The sequence below is a fragment of the Rhamphochromis sp. 'chilingali' genome, assembly GCF_963969265.1.
Source record: "Rhamphochromis sp. 'chilingali' genome assembly, chromosome: 19".
Lineage (NCBI taxonomy): Eukaryota > Metazoa > Chordata > Actinopteri > Cichliformes > Cichlidae > Rhamphochromis > Rhamphochromis sp. 'chilingali'.
In genome coordinates, this window is record NC_137946.1 from 30,493,439 (window position 1) to 30,514,201 (window position 20,763).

At 40.2% G+C, this 20,763-nt stretch overlaps 1 protein-coding gene across 1 annotated transcript in view; it reads right to left on the minus strand.

Annotated features, from left to right (window-relative positions):
- Positions 1-3,183: 3,183 nt before the first annotated feature.
- LOC308386783 (polypeptide N-acetylgalactosaminyltransferase 10-like) overlaps positions 3,184-20,763 on the minus strand; it is a 124,535-nt gene continuing 106,955 nt past the window's right edge. The window contains exons 9-12 of the mRNA XM_080866559.1: positions 15,252-15,473; positions 14,499-14,615; positions 9,551-9,700; positions 3,184-8,809 (exon numbers count right to left, since the gene is read on the minus strand). Of these exons, the coding sequence (XP_080722685.1) occupies positions 8,645-8,809; positions 9,551-9,700; positions 14,499-14,615; positions 15,252-15,473 (654 nt within the window). The 3' untranslated portion in view covers positions 3,184-8,644. The remainder of the gene's footprint in view (positions 8,810-9,550; positions 9,701-14,498; positions 14,616-15,251; positions 15,474-20,763) is intronic.

Sequence of the window (20,763 nt, forward strand, 5' to 3'; positions counted from 1 at the left end):
TGATCTAGCGGTCCCAGAGGTTTATCCATGGGACGTGGCTGACCCCCTACCACCAAGCCCAAACTCCCCGTGCATTGCAGCACTTATATAAGCAGACATCTACCAGCGACAGCTACTGACATGATGTATTCTTCTACAAATTTATAGCTTATTTTTCATTGAAGATGTTTCTAATAATGTTCAGAATCGAGACATGAGGGAAGGGTTAAGCTGGTGTCACCAAAGCAACACCAAAGACTTGTAGAGCACAGAGAAATGGACACATTTCACAGTATGCTGTTGTTGTTTTTACTGTAGTCTATAGGCCGAACTAAGAAAATATAAGGAAAGAAGCTGCTTTAAGCAAATGTCTGAGAACTGAGAAGAAAAGCAAAAACGGAGAGCTGGAGAGTACTAAAAAGCTTTGCTCTGATGTTCAACATCCAAAACAGCACCTGCATAACAGCTAGCATCAGTTACTCTCTACTCTTAGGAACACACACAGATGTTAGTGGTTTGGAGTTAAGCAGAACTACATTGTGGCGAAGTGTTAAGTCTGCACTATTGTTCTTCATTTGCTTTTTGTTTGAGTTGTGGAGAAGGAGAGCACAGGCAAGAACCCTATCCCACATTTAAGTTCCTTCTGCCTCCCGACCGTGAATTTGCACCTCTGTTTTCTCCCCACAGACGCTCCCACTAACAATGAATCAATCGATGACGGGCGCCGCTTCAGCCCAAGCTCTGTATCGTTTTGAATTTCATGGACCAGCTAAGTGTGTCTGTCTGTGGAGCTTGTTAGTTTGCTTTGAAGTGAGGTCTGACCGGAGATGTATTATCTCTCAGGCTGGAGTTGTATTATCCTTCACTGACCCAAGACCGAGATAATAAGACTGAGGGGCAAAGGGCTGATAGCTGAGAGAGAGAAGAAGGGCGACGCCATGGGAAACAAACACAATGTTATTTAGTCCCTTGTTCTTCCTTTTTATTATATTTGTTCATGCGGTGGCGTGTGTACGTTTTGCTTTTGTTTTTTTCGTTTCTTCCCATCTCTTATATTATTTTATGTGAGGCGATGAGGCCTTCTTCACATTTTGCTGCAGGGAAAAATGTGTTATGATAGGCATGACCAAAGACTTTGTCAACATGTTTTTTTCCCCCCATTTTCCTACAGGAATAACAGATTTATTGGCAGATGTGTAGATGTGCGTGGGTGTGTCTCTTTTTCAACAGCTGTGTAACTTTCCCATTAGCAAGGACGCCCCATGTTCATATGCATAAAACTATGCTTTGAGAACTATGAAACCTGGGTGTAATTGATGCTGCAGGTTATACGCCTGTGATACAGAACAAAATGCTGTGGATGAAGAGGGATGCTACACATACATAATGCAGTTTGTACAGATATTACAGAATTTGCATTACCAAAGGTTCAAATTTACTTACAAAGTTTTAATGCAATTTCTTAAATGGCTGTCCATTTGTATTCCCAGGGCATCAAATGAAGTACATTATATATTTGATATGACATTTAGTTTATTTTGCGAACCCATACTTGGCTAAGCCTTAAGACCACATGGCATCACTGTCATTACAACTCAGTATGTATTTGGACTATGTTGTCATCTGCATTTAGATGAATTAATGAGATAACCCAGCACTGCTTCACAGCAATGCCAGATGCAATATGATGTGGCCACCCTTGCATTGCTGTATTTAAAGGTAGTTGCAATTTAAGCCTTCATGTGTGAGACAGCCTTCCTCCTCCATCCGAAACTTTTCTTGTCAGCGTGGGATGGAACAAAATGACGTGAGACAAGAAATTGCAAAACAAAAGGCAACCATATTCCCCACACCCCCATATAATTGTGCAGTTCAATGTGACAAACCCTCTGTACTCTTTGAAGATGCGTGGAATCAAAACCGTGACACTCTGTCATTGAAACGTCTTCCCATTTTGTTGTGTAATCTGAAGGAGCTGTTGGCCCAGAGAGCAAGCAGCACAGAGAGAGGGTATTAGTGAATTATGGGAGACAATTGGATTGTGTTTTTCTTTTTATAATGGTGCTGAGCCCAATAAAGAAACTTAATGGATATCTTTAGAGGAACACTGTGCTAATGTAATAGCCTGATCTGTCCCAGTTACAGCTCCCGAGTCTCAGGGAATGTTGATTATTTGCTAATTAACTGGAAATAAATATGAATATGAAAACAATTAGTATGCAGATAACATCAGTCTGGTTTGCACACCCTGAATACATTGCATCATCACTGAAACTTTTTTTTTTCTCTTTTTTTACTCTCAGAAACCTAAAACCAGTCCTTTGATCAGCATGTTGCTGCTCGAGTGTTGTGACTGTGCAATTACATGAAAGCTCCCATAACACGGACACTATAAGTGTTCTTACCAAACCAGAACGTTCTCAGTCCTTCTCAGCCAACATGAAAAGTTTTGAGTTACGACACATCCCAGGAGACTCTGGGAGAAATGGGCCAACTTGCAAAAGCAATATCACTCCAGCCACGGATAAATCACTGAAACCTGAAAGCTATCAGAGTTAGCGGGTTGCTGGGGGAAATGATTATGGGATTAACGCATGTGGAAAGTGTGTTTTTGCACCATCAGTCAGAGAAACTATTAAAGCCATACAGAACCTACAACAAGAAGTGACAAGGGGAGGAAATTAGAAAGCTGTGAGCACCAGACGTTTACGCTGAAGTTATTTAGGGAAGACGAATGAGCAGCCTTTTCGCCCACCTGGTGCTCTGTCATCTCTTACGCTGATTGGTCACTGCCTCACACAGACTGAGAATGTCTTCGTCTCATCTGAGGGCAAAACTGAGAAAGCTATATGGATTGGATGTTAGGAAAGGGGGGGGGTAAAAAAGATGCATGCTACAGCAAGGGGGAGTCAGGACGATGCTGGGGGGAGACATCGTCACCCCAACCCAAGAGATTGGACCAAGCCCCAAGTGCCCTGGGTGCAGGATCGCAGTGACACTCCCGGCTTAAAGAGGTGGTTAGAGGCGAGAGGCTTCTAGTATAAGTCCCCCCCCATTATAAAACTATATAAAAAGACTTGATTTGATGATAACTTCATTTGTGTGTGATAACTGATTTGATGATAACTATTTTATTCAACTATGGAGAATTTTTTTTTTTAAAAATTAAGTCCCAGAAGCACAGACAGACGTTCATCCAAATATAGAAACCTTTTTATTTTACAATTTTCAGAAAAAAATATCATACAATTCCAGTTTAATTGTACAGTTTGTTAAATACCTAAATACACCTTTACAGTTGCAATGTCAGTAGAAAAAAAATATTGGATATTTTTGAGATACAAAATGTACACTTCCCTACACATCAAAGCTCACACACCTACACAACATTGTGTGATGGGCCACGTTGGCCACTGACATTAAAAACATTTGCTCCTGTAAATTACGATTATTCTGCCCAACAGACTTTCGACTGAACATGTGAAGGTGGGAAAAAAAAAAAACGTAAAAATGCATTTGGATCTTAACGTTATAAAACGTTTCAGCACATTTACGATTGCTCTATCCCAGCAGCTGTGGAAAAGTATTACATTTGAAGTGTTTGTGTACTTGAACTGTGGTTTATACCATTATATGGGTGCCAGCTAGGGACAGGAATTGAGGATCGGGTCTTGTAGGGAACAGTTCCCAGTAGTTCAATTCCTTTCCTTTGATATGTTTCTTAGTGATGGTGTCGACTCTAAAAACGGTGCCAATGAGAACCGATCTATGTTAAGTGCTAGTGAAATCGATTTGCTAAATTCGTATCCCTAGTGTCTGCAAGGAAGTTTTTCTTTACTTAAATACTTTACCACAGTGGATAAAAGCTGAAATAAAGCAGTGCCTGAAAGTCTTCGACCCAAGTTATCCTTTGATGTAATAAAACAAACTTTACATGTGCAATGGAAAGGTACATATTACTCTGATTGAAAAAAAACCCAAACTTTTAAAAGCTTATTCAATTAAACATAATTGAAGGGATACAGTTGGCAACATCCTGTGAAATTTCCCCAGAGACACAGATCCATTTAAGTTCATTTTTAATTTAATGCACTTTGTACAAAACACAGTAAAGATGAAGAGCATGAACGCAATTTTGCCATCATCTCGTTTCCTCCCCCATCCTTTCCTGCAGAACAGCTGATTATCATTGCTATCATCCTATCTGCAGAATGCAGTTCCCATCATTTTGTGACGACTCACTAAACTGTCAAAAAAAAATTCACAAAAAGGTGCTCCTCGTCTTCCTGCCCTCGAGGCAAACATGCCAAGCTTGGGATTATTCTTTCAACAACAGGGACAGAGAGCTGAGTTTAGACTGTAGTGAGATAGCTTAATTTGTTATACTGATAATGTTATTTTAACCTCAGATTTATTAGTGATAGCACCAACATCTCAATCATGGTGGATCCAGGCCTGTGTGACTGGGGCTTTACCAAACATTTTCCTGAAGGGAAAAAAAAAAGAAGTCATGTTAATGACGATTCTGGTTGTGAGACCCAAAAGACTCAACTCTAAATACCAGCAATGACCTCTGCTTCTTTTCTGCGCAGCTGAGGCAAGGGGAACATGAAGATTACTCTGCAGGGAAGATTAGGACATCTAAATAAGACTTTTGCTGTAATTTTGTATTTTATATTTTGTTACTTAAAAATAGGACTTTGGCTATTCTATAAAGCATTTTAGCACGTTCCAGGTCAAATTATATCATGATTTACTGTCAATAAACTGTCAGATACCTGTTTAAACACTGGCCTTCCAGTTGACTAATCATGGCGTTCTATTTGACAGCTAAGTTCAACATTTTCTCTAAAATCAGCTCGTCCTACTGCATTTGATCCTGCTGCCCCTGATGTTTTATTGGAATAAGGGATTTTCTGGCCCTACTACAGCTCTTCATGCCTAAAACATCTTTGAAAAAGCACAAGCTAACACATCAGCTACCTAAAACACTTTTCTTACTAATTCTATACAACACAGCCAAAAGTCTGTAATGATGATAATCTTCTTCTTTTTATCCAAGATTTATGTGACAGTTGGGCTTGGCAGACTCAAGGAAAAACAGATGCAATAAACTGTTCTGCAGGATAAATGTGAGAGAAGAAAAACAAGATGAAATATTAAAGAATAGTACACTTTCTCAGAGAGAACTATAAAGTAACTTTTAGTACTTCGACAGTCTCATTTGAACCAAAAATGTTGCCTTATGTACCCACCTTCTATAAAACTTCCACAAAGAGTGTTCGTATTGACAATTCTTTAGAAAAAACAAACAAACAAACAATCCCAGCAACAGCCCAGCCCATTATCAATTCTAGTATGATGTCAAAGAAAAGAAATTCAAAGAAATCATATCTGGATATACAGTGGATAACAAATTGTTCCTGTTGGATCATCTGCTGGTAATCTTACTCGGTGGTCTGAAACAATAATTCTAAGTCATCTTTTAACAATTTGACAGTGTACAGTGTACAACAAAAAGGTTTACATTTAGTACGCTCCTGCTGCTAATAAATAACAGTTACATGCTGGTAAATGAACCATTTACTGTAACTCAAGAAGGGTTTTTTGAAAAGTAGATCAGGTTTTAACAACTTAACAGTCGAACAGGTTAGAAAACACTTGTGATAGTTATTTATCTTCACCTCTCAATAATCTCATTGCAAATCTACCAGCTCTGCTATCTAAATATGGGTTCTTGGTTAACATTTGTGTGAACAATTTATGTGATAAGACAGAATTGGAAACAACAAATCATTGTTTGCACTGATTGTGATAAAATCCGTTTTGCATTTGTGTTGGAAAAGGTTTTAATCTGCACACAACAAGGAGCTCAATATATATTTTTCCCCAACATTTTCTAATATCTGACTTAAATACTGAAATATTGTGATATATAGTGAATATTACCATTTCTTTTGGTCTACTACTGCATGTAAATATCTTCCAGAGCCCAATACCTGGATCTGATGATTAAAATGGCACACACTGAACATTGTTCTGCTTCACAAAATGGGATTAGAGAATGTGCGCAGGCGACAGACCAGAACATCCCAAAACATAGTGTCAAACAGGGATTCAAGCAAAATCACCATCAGCTAAACCACAGGATCAAAGAAAGGATGAAAGCACATTTGATTAAAAACAGAATGAAGAAAAGGATTTATAAAGGCGGATGGCGACACTGGTAAACAAAGACAGCAATTTCCTCTCTCATTATAATATTCTGGATTGAACAAGTGGGAAAACAACACAGCATCATATCATGATTTCAATACAACAAAAGGTCTTCTTAGGGTTGTGGTTTACTTTTGACAGCAGGAGCAAATATGCTGGGAAAACAACAAAAAACAGTCTTTTTAGCTCTATTCACAGCCAGCAGTTACACGTGTGTTCACAAAGCCAGTGGTGCGTTCAAGGTCCTGCACCAGAAGTCAATTCATGATCAGTTCAAAGACTTGAGGAGTCTTTTACAGCATAAAAAAAATCCAAGCAAAGTCACTTCCTGAATTGAGGAATTGTTCCCTATTTTCATCTGGACATTTCAGGCCACACACATTTTCTGCAAATACACACAGCAACATCTAGTCCTCTTCTAACAAGGCACTAAGATTTCATTCAAGTTTATCATTCCATAAGTGCTTAATGCATTTTAAACCCCCCTCTCACACTCACACACACACACACGTTAGTCTCAATCCCAGCGCTACCTTGGCGAGGCTATCCTGGATAATTTCCCCTTTTGGTCTCTACTCCCGCTCACACTGTACTCTAAAGTGATGTGTCAGCATGGCGGCCGGCCAATCAGGCAGCCCTGCTGAGAATCAGCTGGCCTGTCAGTCACACGGCCAGCCATCCGGGCGCGCAGGGGTCTATTTGTGGTGCTGCCTGCTGCTCCGCACCTTGACGAGACCCCTTGCTTGGCCGTCTGTGACCGGGTTGCTTTAGTGACTGAGTGGAAAGCGGCAAATAGCGCACAGAAAGCAAAGGAGAAACTCAAAGAGGTGTGACAGCTACTCCCACTCCCACTGTCACCACAATAATGACAAAGAAGCTCTCGTGGTGCAGTCAGACAGAAGTTTGGCTTGGGAAAACTTACAGTGCATATTATAATTATTATTATTATAATAATTGCATATTGTTTTCTCCATTTGCTTTTGGTACAGCCCCAACAAAGTACACACTGTTGAATGTAGCAGGCAAATGAGCCCCAAACTTTAAACATCTTGCTGTGTGCGTAGTGCCAAAAAAGCACACTTGCTTGTATACTGCAAATCCTATGAGATGTAGTATGAATAATGAGTCGTCGTCGTAGTGATGCGAAGTAGCACGGCTATTTAGCTAACAAACCGCAGTAACCACGCAACCTTAAAACTAAATTCTGAACAAATACCTCCTGATTTAGTGGTCACTGCTTTGAGGAGCTTTTCTCAAAGCATTCTCAAATAAATGGACCCACTCCAGGGTGAGATCTCACAGGAAGCACTTGTTGGAGCCTTGTTGCAGTGCGATGACCTTACCTTGGATCTTCTGTTTGCCATTGTCGCTTTTATCTCTGCGTAGGCCTCAGACAGCCTGCATTCTTATTGGCTATTTTAAGAGATGCAGGACCTCTATGAAGAAAGCAAAATCTAGTCTGACTGCACCAATACCCAGCAGGAGTCAGCCTGCACATACCCTGGCATCGGATAGCGCTCGCCTCTGAGGAATATAAGAAGAACGTGGCACAGTGACAAATCTGTGAAGGACTAATCAATAAATACAGACAGGAAAGCAGAGAATAAGGAACAAATAAGTGAGGCACGTGCAAAAGGTCTTATCTCCTTGGACCGTCTTTGTCAACTTTCACCCACTACATTCAATGCAGCTCTGCCCGCAAACCAGGAGTTACACACATGAGGGGAAGGATGAGGGAGGGAACAGAAGGTTGTAAAGGAGAATCACTTCACCAGGTGATTTTCAGAGTGGTTCTGCCTGGCTTCACCCAGGTGTCAGTACGACTTTGGCTCAGCAAGAGCCCCTCCCCCCCTTCATCTACCCCCAGGGAGGTTGTCAGAGCTGGAGAGACATAAGGATATTTGAGAGGGAGAATGAAAAAGGTGGGCAAAGGTGCAGTCATGCAGGCAGATAGAGACGGACATGCAGGCAGTGGCAGACCGGGAGAGAAACGAGGGAGGAGAGATTGGAGGATAAAAGGTAGATGGACAGAAAGAGAGGGAGAGAGAACTGCAAACAACAAACCCCCAGAGAGGAAACAGTACAGGGGAAGAGAGGGAGATTTGAAACAGGCAAAAGAAATAAAGAGGAATGGCAGACGATAAAAAAATTAAATAAAAATCAGGAAGTGAGACAGACCTACTGCCACAGCAGCACCCCGACAGAACACACCCATCTCTCACAGAGTAACTTTTACACAAATCCCATCAATCAAACTCAAACCCAATGTTCCCTCACACTAATGCGTTTAACTAACCCCCTCTGCGTGCCGTCCTGCCTCACTCCCAGCACCCCAAAGAGAAACAGCTGTCACCTCATTGCGAGGTAAATGGGAAATACCCCAGTTCGCAATAGCAGCAGCAGCAGCTCCACTTCTGCGTGAGTCCTTCCTCGTGGATGCTGCAGGACTTCACTTGGCGCCCTGATTGAAGTGCTCCAGCACGGTGGCGTTGGTTTTCTCAAATAGCCACTGCTGAGTGGGCGAGGACGGGTCACACGTGTTCATGAAGACACGCCGCTCGTTCAGGCTGCTGTCGATACAGCTGTTGCTGACGGGGTGATACAGACTCTTATCCTGGAGGGAGAAACAAGGGAGATGACGGGCTGCGTCAAAGAGAAACTCTTTGGAAGCTCATTTGAAACATGGACAGTGTTTGAAACAATGACTCCCTGACAGCTATTGCTCTAAATGCTCAACATTTTCATGTCTCGTCTGTTTTATGTCAGCGAGAGGGGATATCTCGACTGTTCAAACCTTCTGTTTGTGAGGGACGGCCAATGAGAATAATCTTGGGTTAAGGGTGGAGGACAGGAACTATAATGGCTTGTTTGTGGTGGAGGATAAAGACTGCACTAAAACTCAGCTCATGTTAAACAGTAACTCATGCAAAGATATTCTAATAGAATCAAATAATGAATATACAGAGCTGGGAATGGGTATAACAGGTCCACTTTAAACCAATGTTTGCAAGTAACGCTTTCAACTTGTGTTGTTTACTGCTGCCAGCATGTTTCTTTGTGGCTACATTAAATCCCACAATGGTTACAAAAATAGAAACGTGGCCCTTTGTAATAGCAGAGCATAAAAGCACAACAACATAATGAGCCCCGTAGATTCGGTTAAAAAGTGCAAAGCTTTGGGAACTGATTAAGCATTCTTGAAGTCATTCATTCTGAAGCAATTACATTTGCAATTTTGCTGTTTTGTACTGTAAGAGGAAAACAAAAAGGCTCAGAGAAAGAGCTCACCACACAAACATTACACATAACCACGCCGAAGGCTCCGACTCTGATCTCCGCTTCATCTCTGTCATACCTTTCTGTAGCGCCACAGCTGGTTGCCTTTCATGCCGTGGCAGTCGTACAGGGTGACGGGGCTGTTGTGGGAAATGGCATCGAAGCAAACTTTTTTCGTGTGCATGGGGTCGCCCACCCGAATGTCCTCTCTCCAGCCAAACGTAAACACCTGCAGGAGATATAACGTAATGATTTTTTCCTTTTTTGAAGTGCGATGATCTTTACGCGACATGAAAAATTCTCAGCACAGGGTGAAGGGACTTGCAGGGGACTTGAAATGAATCGTTTGTTTTGTAGGTCAGAACTTTTGAAAAGAGCGATACAGGGTTAAAATATCAATGTGGGAGAAATCGTTTTTATAACCTACTGTAAGAAACTTTCACTTTCCTATTAAGCTGCTTTTGCTCCTTTGTGCTGTTTTGCTTCTGTAGAGTTCAGAATTGAATTTTATAAAAATCTAAAAGTTTATCATAGTTGTGGCCTTTGATTATTGATGGGAACTTCTGACCTGTTTTATACAGGAGGAGACTTGAACACCTCGGTTTCTGGAGTTTTCTGTATGAAACCTGTGTTCTCCTCTCTCCTGGTTACTCTGGCTTCCTCCCAAAACCCAACAACATGCATGTTAGGTTAATTTGTGATTCTCTGATTGGCTGTAGGTGTGAAGTGCTATGGGTGAAATTGGCTTGCAGTGCAAAGTGCTCTGAATGGTCAGTAAGAGAAGAAAAGTGCGATACAAATGCCAGTCTGTGTCCATTCAGTGTGAATCAGACTTTCAGGGAGCAATCTAAAAATAGCAGCCGTACTGGAAGCAGTGCAGCACTGACAGGAGAGTTCACTACACTTTAGTCACCATTTTTCCCCCATATCCAGTGAGGGTAACACATCTGACTGATGACCGAAAGGTAGCTGGTTCAATTCCAGCCGGAGACACAAATGTCAGGAAACGCATCTGGTGTAAGACTCTGCCAAATCCAACACGTGGAGTTACCTGCTGTGGTGCCCGTTTGTGAAAAGGGAGCAGCTTTTAAATAGGCAGATTTTTTCAACTCGCACTGCATTTTGTGTGTGTGTGTGTATATGTATATGTGTATATATATATATATATATATATATATATATATACACTAACCAAATGAAAGAGTTATGTACACAGCAGATATTTTTTTAACCGTTTACTGAAAATGTTTATCCTTTGTCCTCATGTCAACCAGCCCATAAACATGTCTGCATGCAGAAAAATGTCCTAATATAATACACTACACTGGGTGCATTTTAGTGCATGTGGTCTGAAAGAAGACCACAGTTTTGTAAAAGAAGAGTCAGGTTCAGTCTATGACCACAATATAATCAAATCGCTACAAAACCCTCCTCTCTGGACTGCTGGTGTCATAGAAGGTGCTTAAGCAAGGTATCATGTTTTTGACAGATGAGCAATAGTGTACCTTTTGTTATTATGATTCCCCGTCATTCTTCACAGACGCAGACATATTACTAGATTTTGACAGACTGTTTCCATCTTTCTCTGCAAAGGTTATTTTAATGTGTGCAGCCTTTTCCTTTGTCTTTACTATAGTCACGTATATGTACAAAGGAAACACAGACCCAACTGCGAGCTTTGTAACTCTCTAAGCAGTCAATCAAATCTTTTATTCAGAGCACACGTGAAAACAGGAAACAGAGGACGAGCTGCAGAAGTCTGAAGAGGAGAAACAGGTGGCGGGGAAAGGAGGCTTAAAGAAAATTTAGTTCAGAACAATGAAGAAAAGGGGAAACCCCAACTAAACCTGTTCATTATTTTAAATTAAACACTATTTGAAGACAAGCTCTTATTATTTTTAAGGAGAAGCCTTATTTTACTTGAAATGAGAACAACACTTTACTACTTTATTATTAGAGTAGCCTTTAGGTCATTGGGAAAATTAGTAATAATTTTTAAAATACTGCTGAATTTTACTGTGTTTTATTTGATAGCCGACACTCATTTCTGTTCATTCTGTACACAAATGAGTGTCGCAGTAATTTCACGAACAGATACATCCTGAAGTTTGCTGACGACACAGTGATCGTCAGTCTTCTAGTGGGGGACGAGTCAGGCCATGGACAGGTTGTAGATGATTTTGTAAATTGGTGTGATGAGTCCTTCTTTTCACTTAATGTGTCTAAAACTAAACTAAAGGAGGGGAAAAAACTATGATTATTGATTTTAGGAAGTCCTCTGATAGCTCATCACATATTATCATTAAAGCTGGGATAGTTGAGAGTTATAAATATCTAGGTGTGGTACTTGACCATTAACTGTGTTTTCAATCTCATGCTGATGCCACTACTAAAAAAGTTCAACAAAGACTTTTCTTTTTAAGGAAAACGAGATCTTTTAATGTCTCATCTGAGATGTTGTCTTTGTTTTATAGAAGTTTTATTGAATCTGTGATGTTCTTTTGTATCGCTGCCTGGTTTGGCAACCTGACGGTGAAGAATAAGAATCGGTTGGGACTTCTGGTAAAAACTGCTTTATTTTTGATTCAATAATTTTGTATTTATCTTATATCTATGAATACAGAGTATATCCATAATTACATACAGTTTTTATTCATGGTTCTAAACCTAAAAAACAAAGACCAACGTGTGCTGTATCAATTGTTCTTTTTCTTGACCCTTAGTTTGTTTTCTGTGACAGTGATGGATTAACGCAGCTTCTTATGATCCTTATCCATTTGTCTACATGTCGATGAGTTCATCAGAATGATTGATATCATAATCTGCTGATATCAAAGCTGCCTTAGCCGTGAAATCAACGATTATGATAAATCTTGATATGTTCAATGAATTGAAACGTCTCAGCTAACAACTCATATTAGATTTTTGCATTTAGTTTCATTAAAACCAGCAAATGACTCATTTTGATTTGGTAAATGTAGAAGTATTTCTGGATTCCAGACATATCCAGACCAAAAAAAAAAAAAAAAAAAAGTCTAATTCGCTCTTACTTAAAACCAAACATACAAAATGAAACTTTTAATCTCCATCTGTGTCCAGGTGACTGTCGCCCCTCTGGCTCCCAAACACTGTCTGAATGATTTGCTCCACTCCTCCTGTACAGGATCGAAAAGCCCCGACAAGGACAGCTGCCAGAGAGGCCACCTGTGAGCTGCAGCGAATGCATTTCGTGCTGGCTCTGAATACAGATTGAGACTGTGACACAAATTAAACTACAATGCATCTTCAGATTAAAGCAATTAAACTGTCAGAGCTCTGAGGCGCAGTATTTTGGCTGTGGAAACAAAAGGGGACATTCAATCCATTAAGTTTGTATTATGAGCTGTGCTTTAAGATCTACGCTGTGACGTGTGAGTGCAGAGTCCTTTTAGAACAATGCAGAGATAATGAAGAAGCTTTTCCATCTATGCGGGCACTATTTTTTTTGACATTTATGTCTCGTTAGCTGACAAAATCCAATTACTTAAGCGATTTCATAAATGTGCCCTTAGGAAAAACCTAAAATCGCTCAACTTTGTAGTTGAAAGGCACATTTGTGGACCACCAGACTACGCTTTCCTTTAGATTTCTTTTTAAATCTACATTGTGGAGTATAGGTGATCGCTATAATGCTTATTACATCCTGGACAGCCTGATGACACAGCAAGAAAATAGCCGTTATAATAAATCACTCCTACCTGTACACCTGCCACCTTCAGCAATGTAAGGACTGGCCCACACTATCGAAGCTAACAGAAAACTCCCAATGTAGGGAATGCTGGGAAATCTGACCACAGTATAATGAATCTTCTGAGTAAGTACGGGGCGGAGAGTGAAACACATCACTGACAAAATGACAAAATTAAAGAGCAACTTCTTTTAATAAAGCGTGCCAGGATCCTGATGAAATCAAGGGTGCAATTACATCAACTATTAAAATTATATGGGGAAAATTAAACTATTAAAAACTTCTAAAATAACGACTTTTGGCCCGGGTATCAAAAGAAGATCAAAGTATGGTTTCTGCATGCCTAATGTTGAATTAATGTATGAAAAAGGAGGCAGTTAAAAGTTTCAAAAACAGGCTTTAAAAATAAAAAGGGAACTGTGTGTGCAAGGGTTTCCAATATTTAAGGGCAGGTCCACAAGAAAAAAAGTAAAATAAAGTAGAACGCAAGTCTTTGATGAAAACAAAACAAAACAAAAAAACCTGAACAAAAACACGAAAGAAAAAAAAACATTATGATGGATGAACCAAAACTCCCATGGAAATAGAAAAAGATAAGATAAGATAACCTTTATTAGTCCCACACGTGGGAAATTTGAAAAATATAAAGAAAAACAACAAAAAACAAAAAGGCCGTTTCTGTTGCAAAATCCTTGGAATCATAACATCCTCTGGGACTCACAGATTGGCAAAACCTGCAGTTTCTCCACCGGCCACTTGGGCTTGTCTTTAAAAAGTCAAACCATGTTGACGCCTATAAATCTGTACGCAAAGGCCACATTTTTTGAGCTTTGTACTGCAAGTTCAGCTTGGTCAGTAGAAAGATCTGACAACATGGCAGACACACTCCAGGTTACCAACGCGAGCAGCACAGGCAGCGATGATGCTGTGCCGAGTTTGCCTAATACAGTTACGCTGCAGCTTACGCTTCCCCTCAGGATATGTCTGGATTCTATTTTGAGATTTTAATTTAATGAAGATGCACATTTTGTTATGATCTGGACAATGTCAGCGCATTAATTCTCTGGATTTGCAGGTTTTCTTTATTGACGCCTACAGTGATTGTATCAATGGGACCGTGTTAGGCGTGCTCACTGTGAGCACACAGGTTGACTTCTTTCTCACCACTCTCCCTGTATACAGAAGAACTTGGGTTAAATGAGTAATAATTAGACGTTAAAGGTGAACTAATAACATGACCTTAATCAGGCTCCATTCAAGCTACACTGATTAATAACTGACTTCAGTGACTTTTTCGTACCTGTCCATGTCTCCAGCTCACATCGCCTTGTCCCTTCACACAACTCTCCAGGCGGATAGGACTCCCCGACACAAAATGTTTACTCTCCATACACATGCTGCTACCCACGTTACGGATCTTCACCAAAAAACACACATAAGAGCAGAGTCACATAAGCATGAAAGACGGCAGAAAGACGTTATTCAGGCAATAAGAGTTGTACATCTTCAACAGAGATCAGAGGTTTTCTTAACTACCAAAATCACAAAGAATATAATGCAAAAAAAAAATCATCAGGCAGCTTCAAGTAGTATTACACCATTAGTTTGGGTTATTTCAGGAGGCAAGAACACTGCAATTAAGCTCTAATTAAATTCATGCACTGAGTGTAACCGGTCCACAGCTCCAGACAGCAGTCTGGTATGACAGACAGATAGGAATATTAGAGCCAAATGGAGAGAATTTCTGACAGCTTCTTGAGTTATTTTAGAGGAAACCGCTGGTAATTACTCTTATCTTTTGGCCTGCCATACCAAAGGAGAAAAGGAAGAATTTGCTTAAGACACCAGTAACAAGACCAACTATCTTTAGACTGAACCTCTGGCACACAAAGTGGCATTTTAAAACTAAACTACATGAAGCTGAGAAAAAAATAGCTTCACATTACATATTCAAAGTACTCACTGTCATGACTTTCTAACACACATTTCTTGGTAGCTCTAGTTCCATCTTTCAATTAGGCTGCCTTTAATTAGAGGATAAGAGCAACTGTACCTCTCCCCATGCAGCAGCAGGAGGCTCCACAGGTGGGTAGTGCTTGGGCAGATCCCAGGCCACCTCACTCATGAACCACTTGAAGTTCTTGCAGTTGAGCCGGTTCCTCAGCTCCTTCTGCACAGTCATGTCTCCTGCCGACAGGTGGCGGTACTCAGGCCTGCGCTGGTAGATGTACTCAGCGTACTCGTCCATCCACACTTCTGCTACTCGCTTCAGGTTCTGAGATCAGAATGGTTTCTCAGTTAACTCTACAGTTACAGACCACATTTCACACTGTTAACTGTCAGAACAACAGACATCAAGTTTTCACACCAATCAAATAAATGACTATATTTATAAAAATGTTGTTGGTTCATTTATTGGCAAAAGCCGAGGCTCACAGAATAACTTTGCTACCATCAGGTTAGTTCTTTGTATATGCAGTAAATTCTTCTTTCAAATTCTGCTTCTTACACAACTACATGATCAAGTTCTGCACGAACTGGACCAACAAATACCCCAATTTGCTAAGCTGTCACAAACTGACTGACAGCAGTGATTTGTGTATGTAGTGCCTGAATTGGCTCATCAGACAGCAGCCTCTTTGGTTGACAATCAAGTAATGCAGGAAATGCAGTTAAAAGTAAAAAATAATAATAATAATAAAAACATATATAGCACCTTTCAAGAAAAAAAAAACCCAAAACAAAGTGCTTCACAGAAGCTAAAACATAAAAACAAAAATCAACCAAAGGCAAGTTTAAAAAGATACGTTTTTAGCTGTTTTTAAAAGAGACCACCGAATCCACATATCTCAGGCTCAAAGGGAGAGAGTTCCACAGTCTAGGGGCCACAGTTACAAAAGCTCTGTTGCCTTTAGTTTTCAGCCTCGTGTGTTGGACAACCAGCAAGCCCTAATCACATGACCTCAGGGACCTGCTGGGAATGTATGGATGTAAAGGTTCCCTGATATATGTTGGTGCTTGTCCACGCAGAGCCTCGAATGTCAAGGTCAAAACCTTGAAGTGGATTCTGAATTTATTAGGGAGCCAGTGCAGCTGAATCAGCAGGGGTGTGACATGGGAGTACTTGGAGGACTTGGTCAGAAGCTTTGCAGCAGCGTTCTGAACAACTTACAGATGCTCCAAAGAGGCTTTATATAAACAAGCAAACAAAGAATTACAATAATCCAGACGAGATGAAACAAATGCATGAATGACAATTTATAATTCAAAAGTCAAAAGTTACACCGAGGTTCCTGATAGAAGGTTTGGCAAATGTAGCAAGTGGACCCAAGTTTTCCATAACACTAGATGCAAATCCTTTAGGAGCACAAACAAGGACTTCAGTCTTCCCCTCATTTAGTTGAACGAAGTTTTCAGCCATCCAACCTCTAATGGAGTCTAGGCACTTATGCAAAATCTGTAGCATGGAAACATCTTGGGCTTAAAGGAGATATATAAATGAATATCATCTGCATAGCAGTGATAAGAAATGTCCTTAAAAGTGCTCAATAAGTGCTGAAGAGGAAGTAAATACAACAAAAACAATAAAGGCCCCAAAACGGAACCTTGTGGCACACCATAGGCAAGAAAAGTAGAAGAGAAGCTGTACTCAGAGGTAGCCACAGAAAAGGATCGTTCATGCAAATAAGATTCAAACCACTCCAAAGCAGACCCTGATATACCCAGCCAGTGTCTTAGCCTATCTAGCAGAACATGATGGTTCACAGTATCAAAGGCGGAGGTCCAACATCAACAAAATGGAGCATTTTCCTGCATCACATCTCATCAAAATGTTGTGGGAGACTAAGAGTTTTACTTCAAAGACGCCCAAGTTAACTTTACAACAACTTTCAGGTAGAGAAAGTTGTTTTTGTCTTTAAAGCCTTTATAGCCAATATTTCCTCTTTTTTCTTAATAACGTGGCTGTTTCAGTGTATTACAATTTGGGCTATTGGCTGCAACAAGTGTCCACATGCACATTACATTCCTTTGTGGCTACTAGTTGGTTACTAATGGATATTCCAGGCTTTGTTTGTGCAGGTAACCCTCTAATATATTTACCATCTTACCATATGTAAATCAATAATATATTTTGTTCCATAAAAGAGCCATGAAAGATTTCACAAAAGCTGCAAATAGGTGAAGAAATCTAATGAATTTTCTTTATGATAAATGCATTGATAAAAAGTCATGAAATATGTTAGAAATTTAAATATTTGTGAAGTTTCAGTTTTTCAAAGTCATCTAATGAGAAACTGGACCAATTGTACTTGCGTCTATTCCCTAACCAACCACCAGTTTGATCATCAAAGTGGTGAAATTCCCTTTAGATTAATTCCAGACTCGTAATCTGCAGAACAGCTATCTGAGATTCTGTGTTAGTTTTGTCACGCTGTGCAGCACATTTAATATTCTCCCCTATGCCTTTTTTTTTCTGCTTTTGCTGTCTGAAAATATTTGTAATAAATATATAAATAAATAAAATCTGCTTTAATGTCTTACAGTTAGCTGGCCTGTTAGCTAAATTCCTGCCTTTCTGGGCATCGTGTCTTCACTGCAACAAACAAAGCCATCATTTGTACATCCTGCCACCCTTGAAGTTTTGATTGATTTGACATGACAAAATGATCAAAGCCGCTCAGTAGAAAGGAGGCCAGTCATCATACAGGACCTGTCATCGTGCCCCGGGAGGCGAGAGATGAAAAAAGTACCTTGTCTCTAGTCACGAAAGCAGATATAACACTGAACTGAATTATGTGCTAATTTACAAGGTGCCTTTATAAAGGATGAAAAACTGTCTGTTTCTTTTCTTTTTTTCTATATACTTGGTGTTGGGAAGCTGTTACGCCTAATTAGGTCTCTAATGACATTACACATGGATCTGAAACATTCTTTGTAGCTTTATGAAATAAGAAAATCTGAAATCAGCTGTGAGACTGGCTTGGCTTTAACAGAAGAAAAGGAGCAATATGCATAATGTGAGTTGATGTTGTGAATCCACACTTAAGTATTACTGCTTTGTCAATTCAACTTGTTTTTATTTTATATTTATATACTGATGACATTATTCACTAAAGATTGAAAAGATGAATTATCAGGAAAGAAAAACCCAAATGCCAACTGCATTCATTCTTCCTCTTTACTCAGAGGGGGGGCATCTTCTTTTGATGCACTACAGTGGCTCCACCTTTTCTCCTCCCCTAAAGAAACCCAAAGGTCAAAGTCACCACTCCAACCAGATTTAAGGGCTAATATGCCTTGGGAATAACCATTTCGATAACCCCAACCTTAAGGTGAAATTCTTAGAAAAAGTGGTAATTTTAAGACTTTTCTTGGTATTTCATCACTAAGAGCTACTCTTAGTGCAAGGAAGTATTGGAGAATAAAAAAATAAGGATTACGAAACAAGAAGCCCTTCTGAAAAAGTGAAACACGTAAAGGTCTGATTTAATGTCTTTTTACAAGATCACATCTTGAAAAAATAATTGCTAAAATCATGAGGAAAAACAATTTTTTTTTTTAAACCATCAGATACTGATAGAAAACCAAGGAGGAAAAAAAAATAGAATATGGACTTACTGCAAGCTACATAAACAAAACAAATAAACAGAATATATCCATGTAGGTTGTTTGGGCAAACAAGATGCTTCTTTAGTTTTTATAAGCCGACAGAGTTCCAGATATTTAACTGCTAGCGGAGTTGTGTTGGTTGCTTCATGTGGTGCTGGTAATATCATTGCACAACCACATCCATTACGTTATTCGCCTGAACGATAGGTGCATGGCACGATTGTGCACGGCACGATTGTGCACTCGGCAAACGCACCGTTGGCACAACCTGCCAGGTTATAAAAATCAAGATGTGCACGACCCGTTGAAAACAGCAGCTAACGACAGTAGCGGTGTCGTCAATTTCATATCAAATTTGTCATATGGTGCTGGTTGCAAGGCACTGAGATTTCCTGACCTACCATATCTTAAGATGTTGGTCATTATGTGAATCATTTGAGAGACACTGTAGAATCTACACATGTCAAGATGCGAGTAGAGCTCGAATCACCCGAGAAGACTTCCAGGACTTCTTGGTACAACATTGAACACTCGGATCCTCAAAAGAGTTTCCCTTCTCTGTGTAGGTGGAGTAAGTGCACAGGACAATAGAAGTCTTGAGAATCTGAGAGAGGAGTAAAGGACTCCATCAATGTCCACTGTGAACCGTCGCTCAACAGAGATTGTTATAAGATCTAATGAGAGCAACTTAAAATGAACAAGAACACCCAAATGTAAGACATCAGCTACAAAGAATGCATTATTTATTGTACATTTAGGCCACTAAATTATACATGTAGTGACATAAGCTCACAGAAAAAGCCCCACCCTTTTTGTCTCATTATAAGAGCATTAATATTCATGACTAAGAGGCATAAAACAGGTGAGGAGGAGAGAAATCCGATGCAAAATGAGCGACAGTAATGGCAGCACAGACAACATCTGACACAGGTTCTTTAAGCCTGCTTTGAGTTGCAAACATAAAAGCCTGAGCAATGCGAAATCCATCCATCTGAAGCCTTTGAGGTGTCAGCCTCTGGGGTGCGCACGCATGCCTGGGAGTATAGATGGTAGCAGCCTTGGAGGCAGGGATGGTGAAAGGAATGAGAATACAAGTTCAGCAATCCTCCCAGGAAGGAATAAATACAAATCCTCCAACCCTCGGAGGTACAGATGTAGTGAAGAAAAGCTTCCAGCCACACACACACAGGCACACATAAAATCCCTGTAGCAAAGCTCATCGCCTGCAGCAAAACTCAAGCTCTGTGCTCCCTAGGTGAAGTGCAGTTCAGTGGTTCTATCTTCCTGTGTGCCGACTGGACTTAGCGGGGGCTGAGATTCCCTGATGTGCACACACATACGTGCACACAAAACTCTATAAATATGTCTGGAGATCCTTTGTTCTCTTTATCTGTACCTGCTGAAATGCTTCTCTCACCACGATACTTAAAAAAAAATCAACATAAATGGAAAAAAAAAAAAAGTCTTGAAGGTTTAATTCTTTCCTGAGGCAAAAGATTTTTAGAGCACGGGAGAAGTGTCTCTTAGTGAGCCATGACTAAATCCTTACACAAACCAAAGTCTTTATTGAGTCCTGTTAAGGGAATTCTTCAGTCCGTTAGTTCTGCATGTCTAGATATACATTCTGGATTTTGTGCAGCAGATCTCTACTATTAAAACTGAAACAGTTAAGGCACTCTGATGGACTGGTGACTGCTCCAGGGTGTATCCGCCTCGCACACTATGGGAGCTGGGACAGACTCTGGCCTCCCTGCAACCCTAAGTTTGATAAAAGTGGCGGGGGGGAAAAGGGTGGATGTTTAGAATGATAAGCTTTTTACTGGGAAAACTCTTTTTACTCAGTTGGGGTTGGTTCAGTTGCTTTGAAGTGAGAGCCACAAACAGTGTGTCATCAACAGCAGGTGGTGTCAAGCTGCCAAGCAGACGGGAGCATTGACCGGCACCGGAACTAAAGT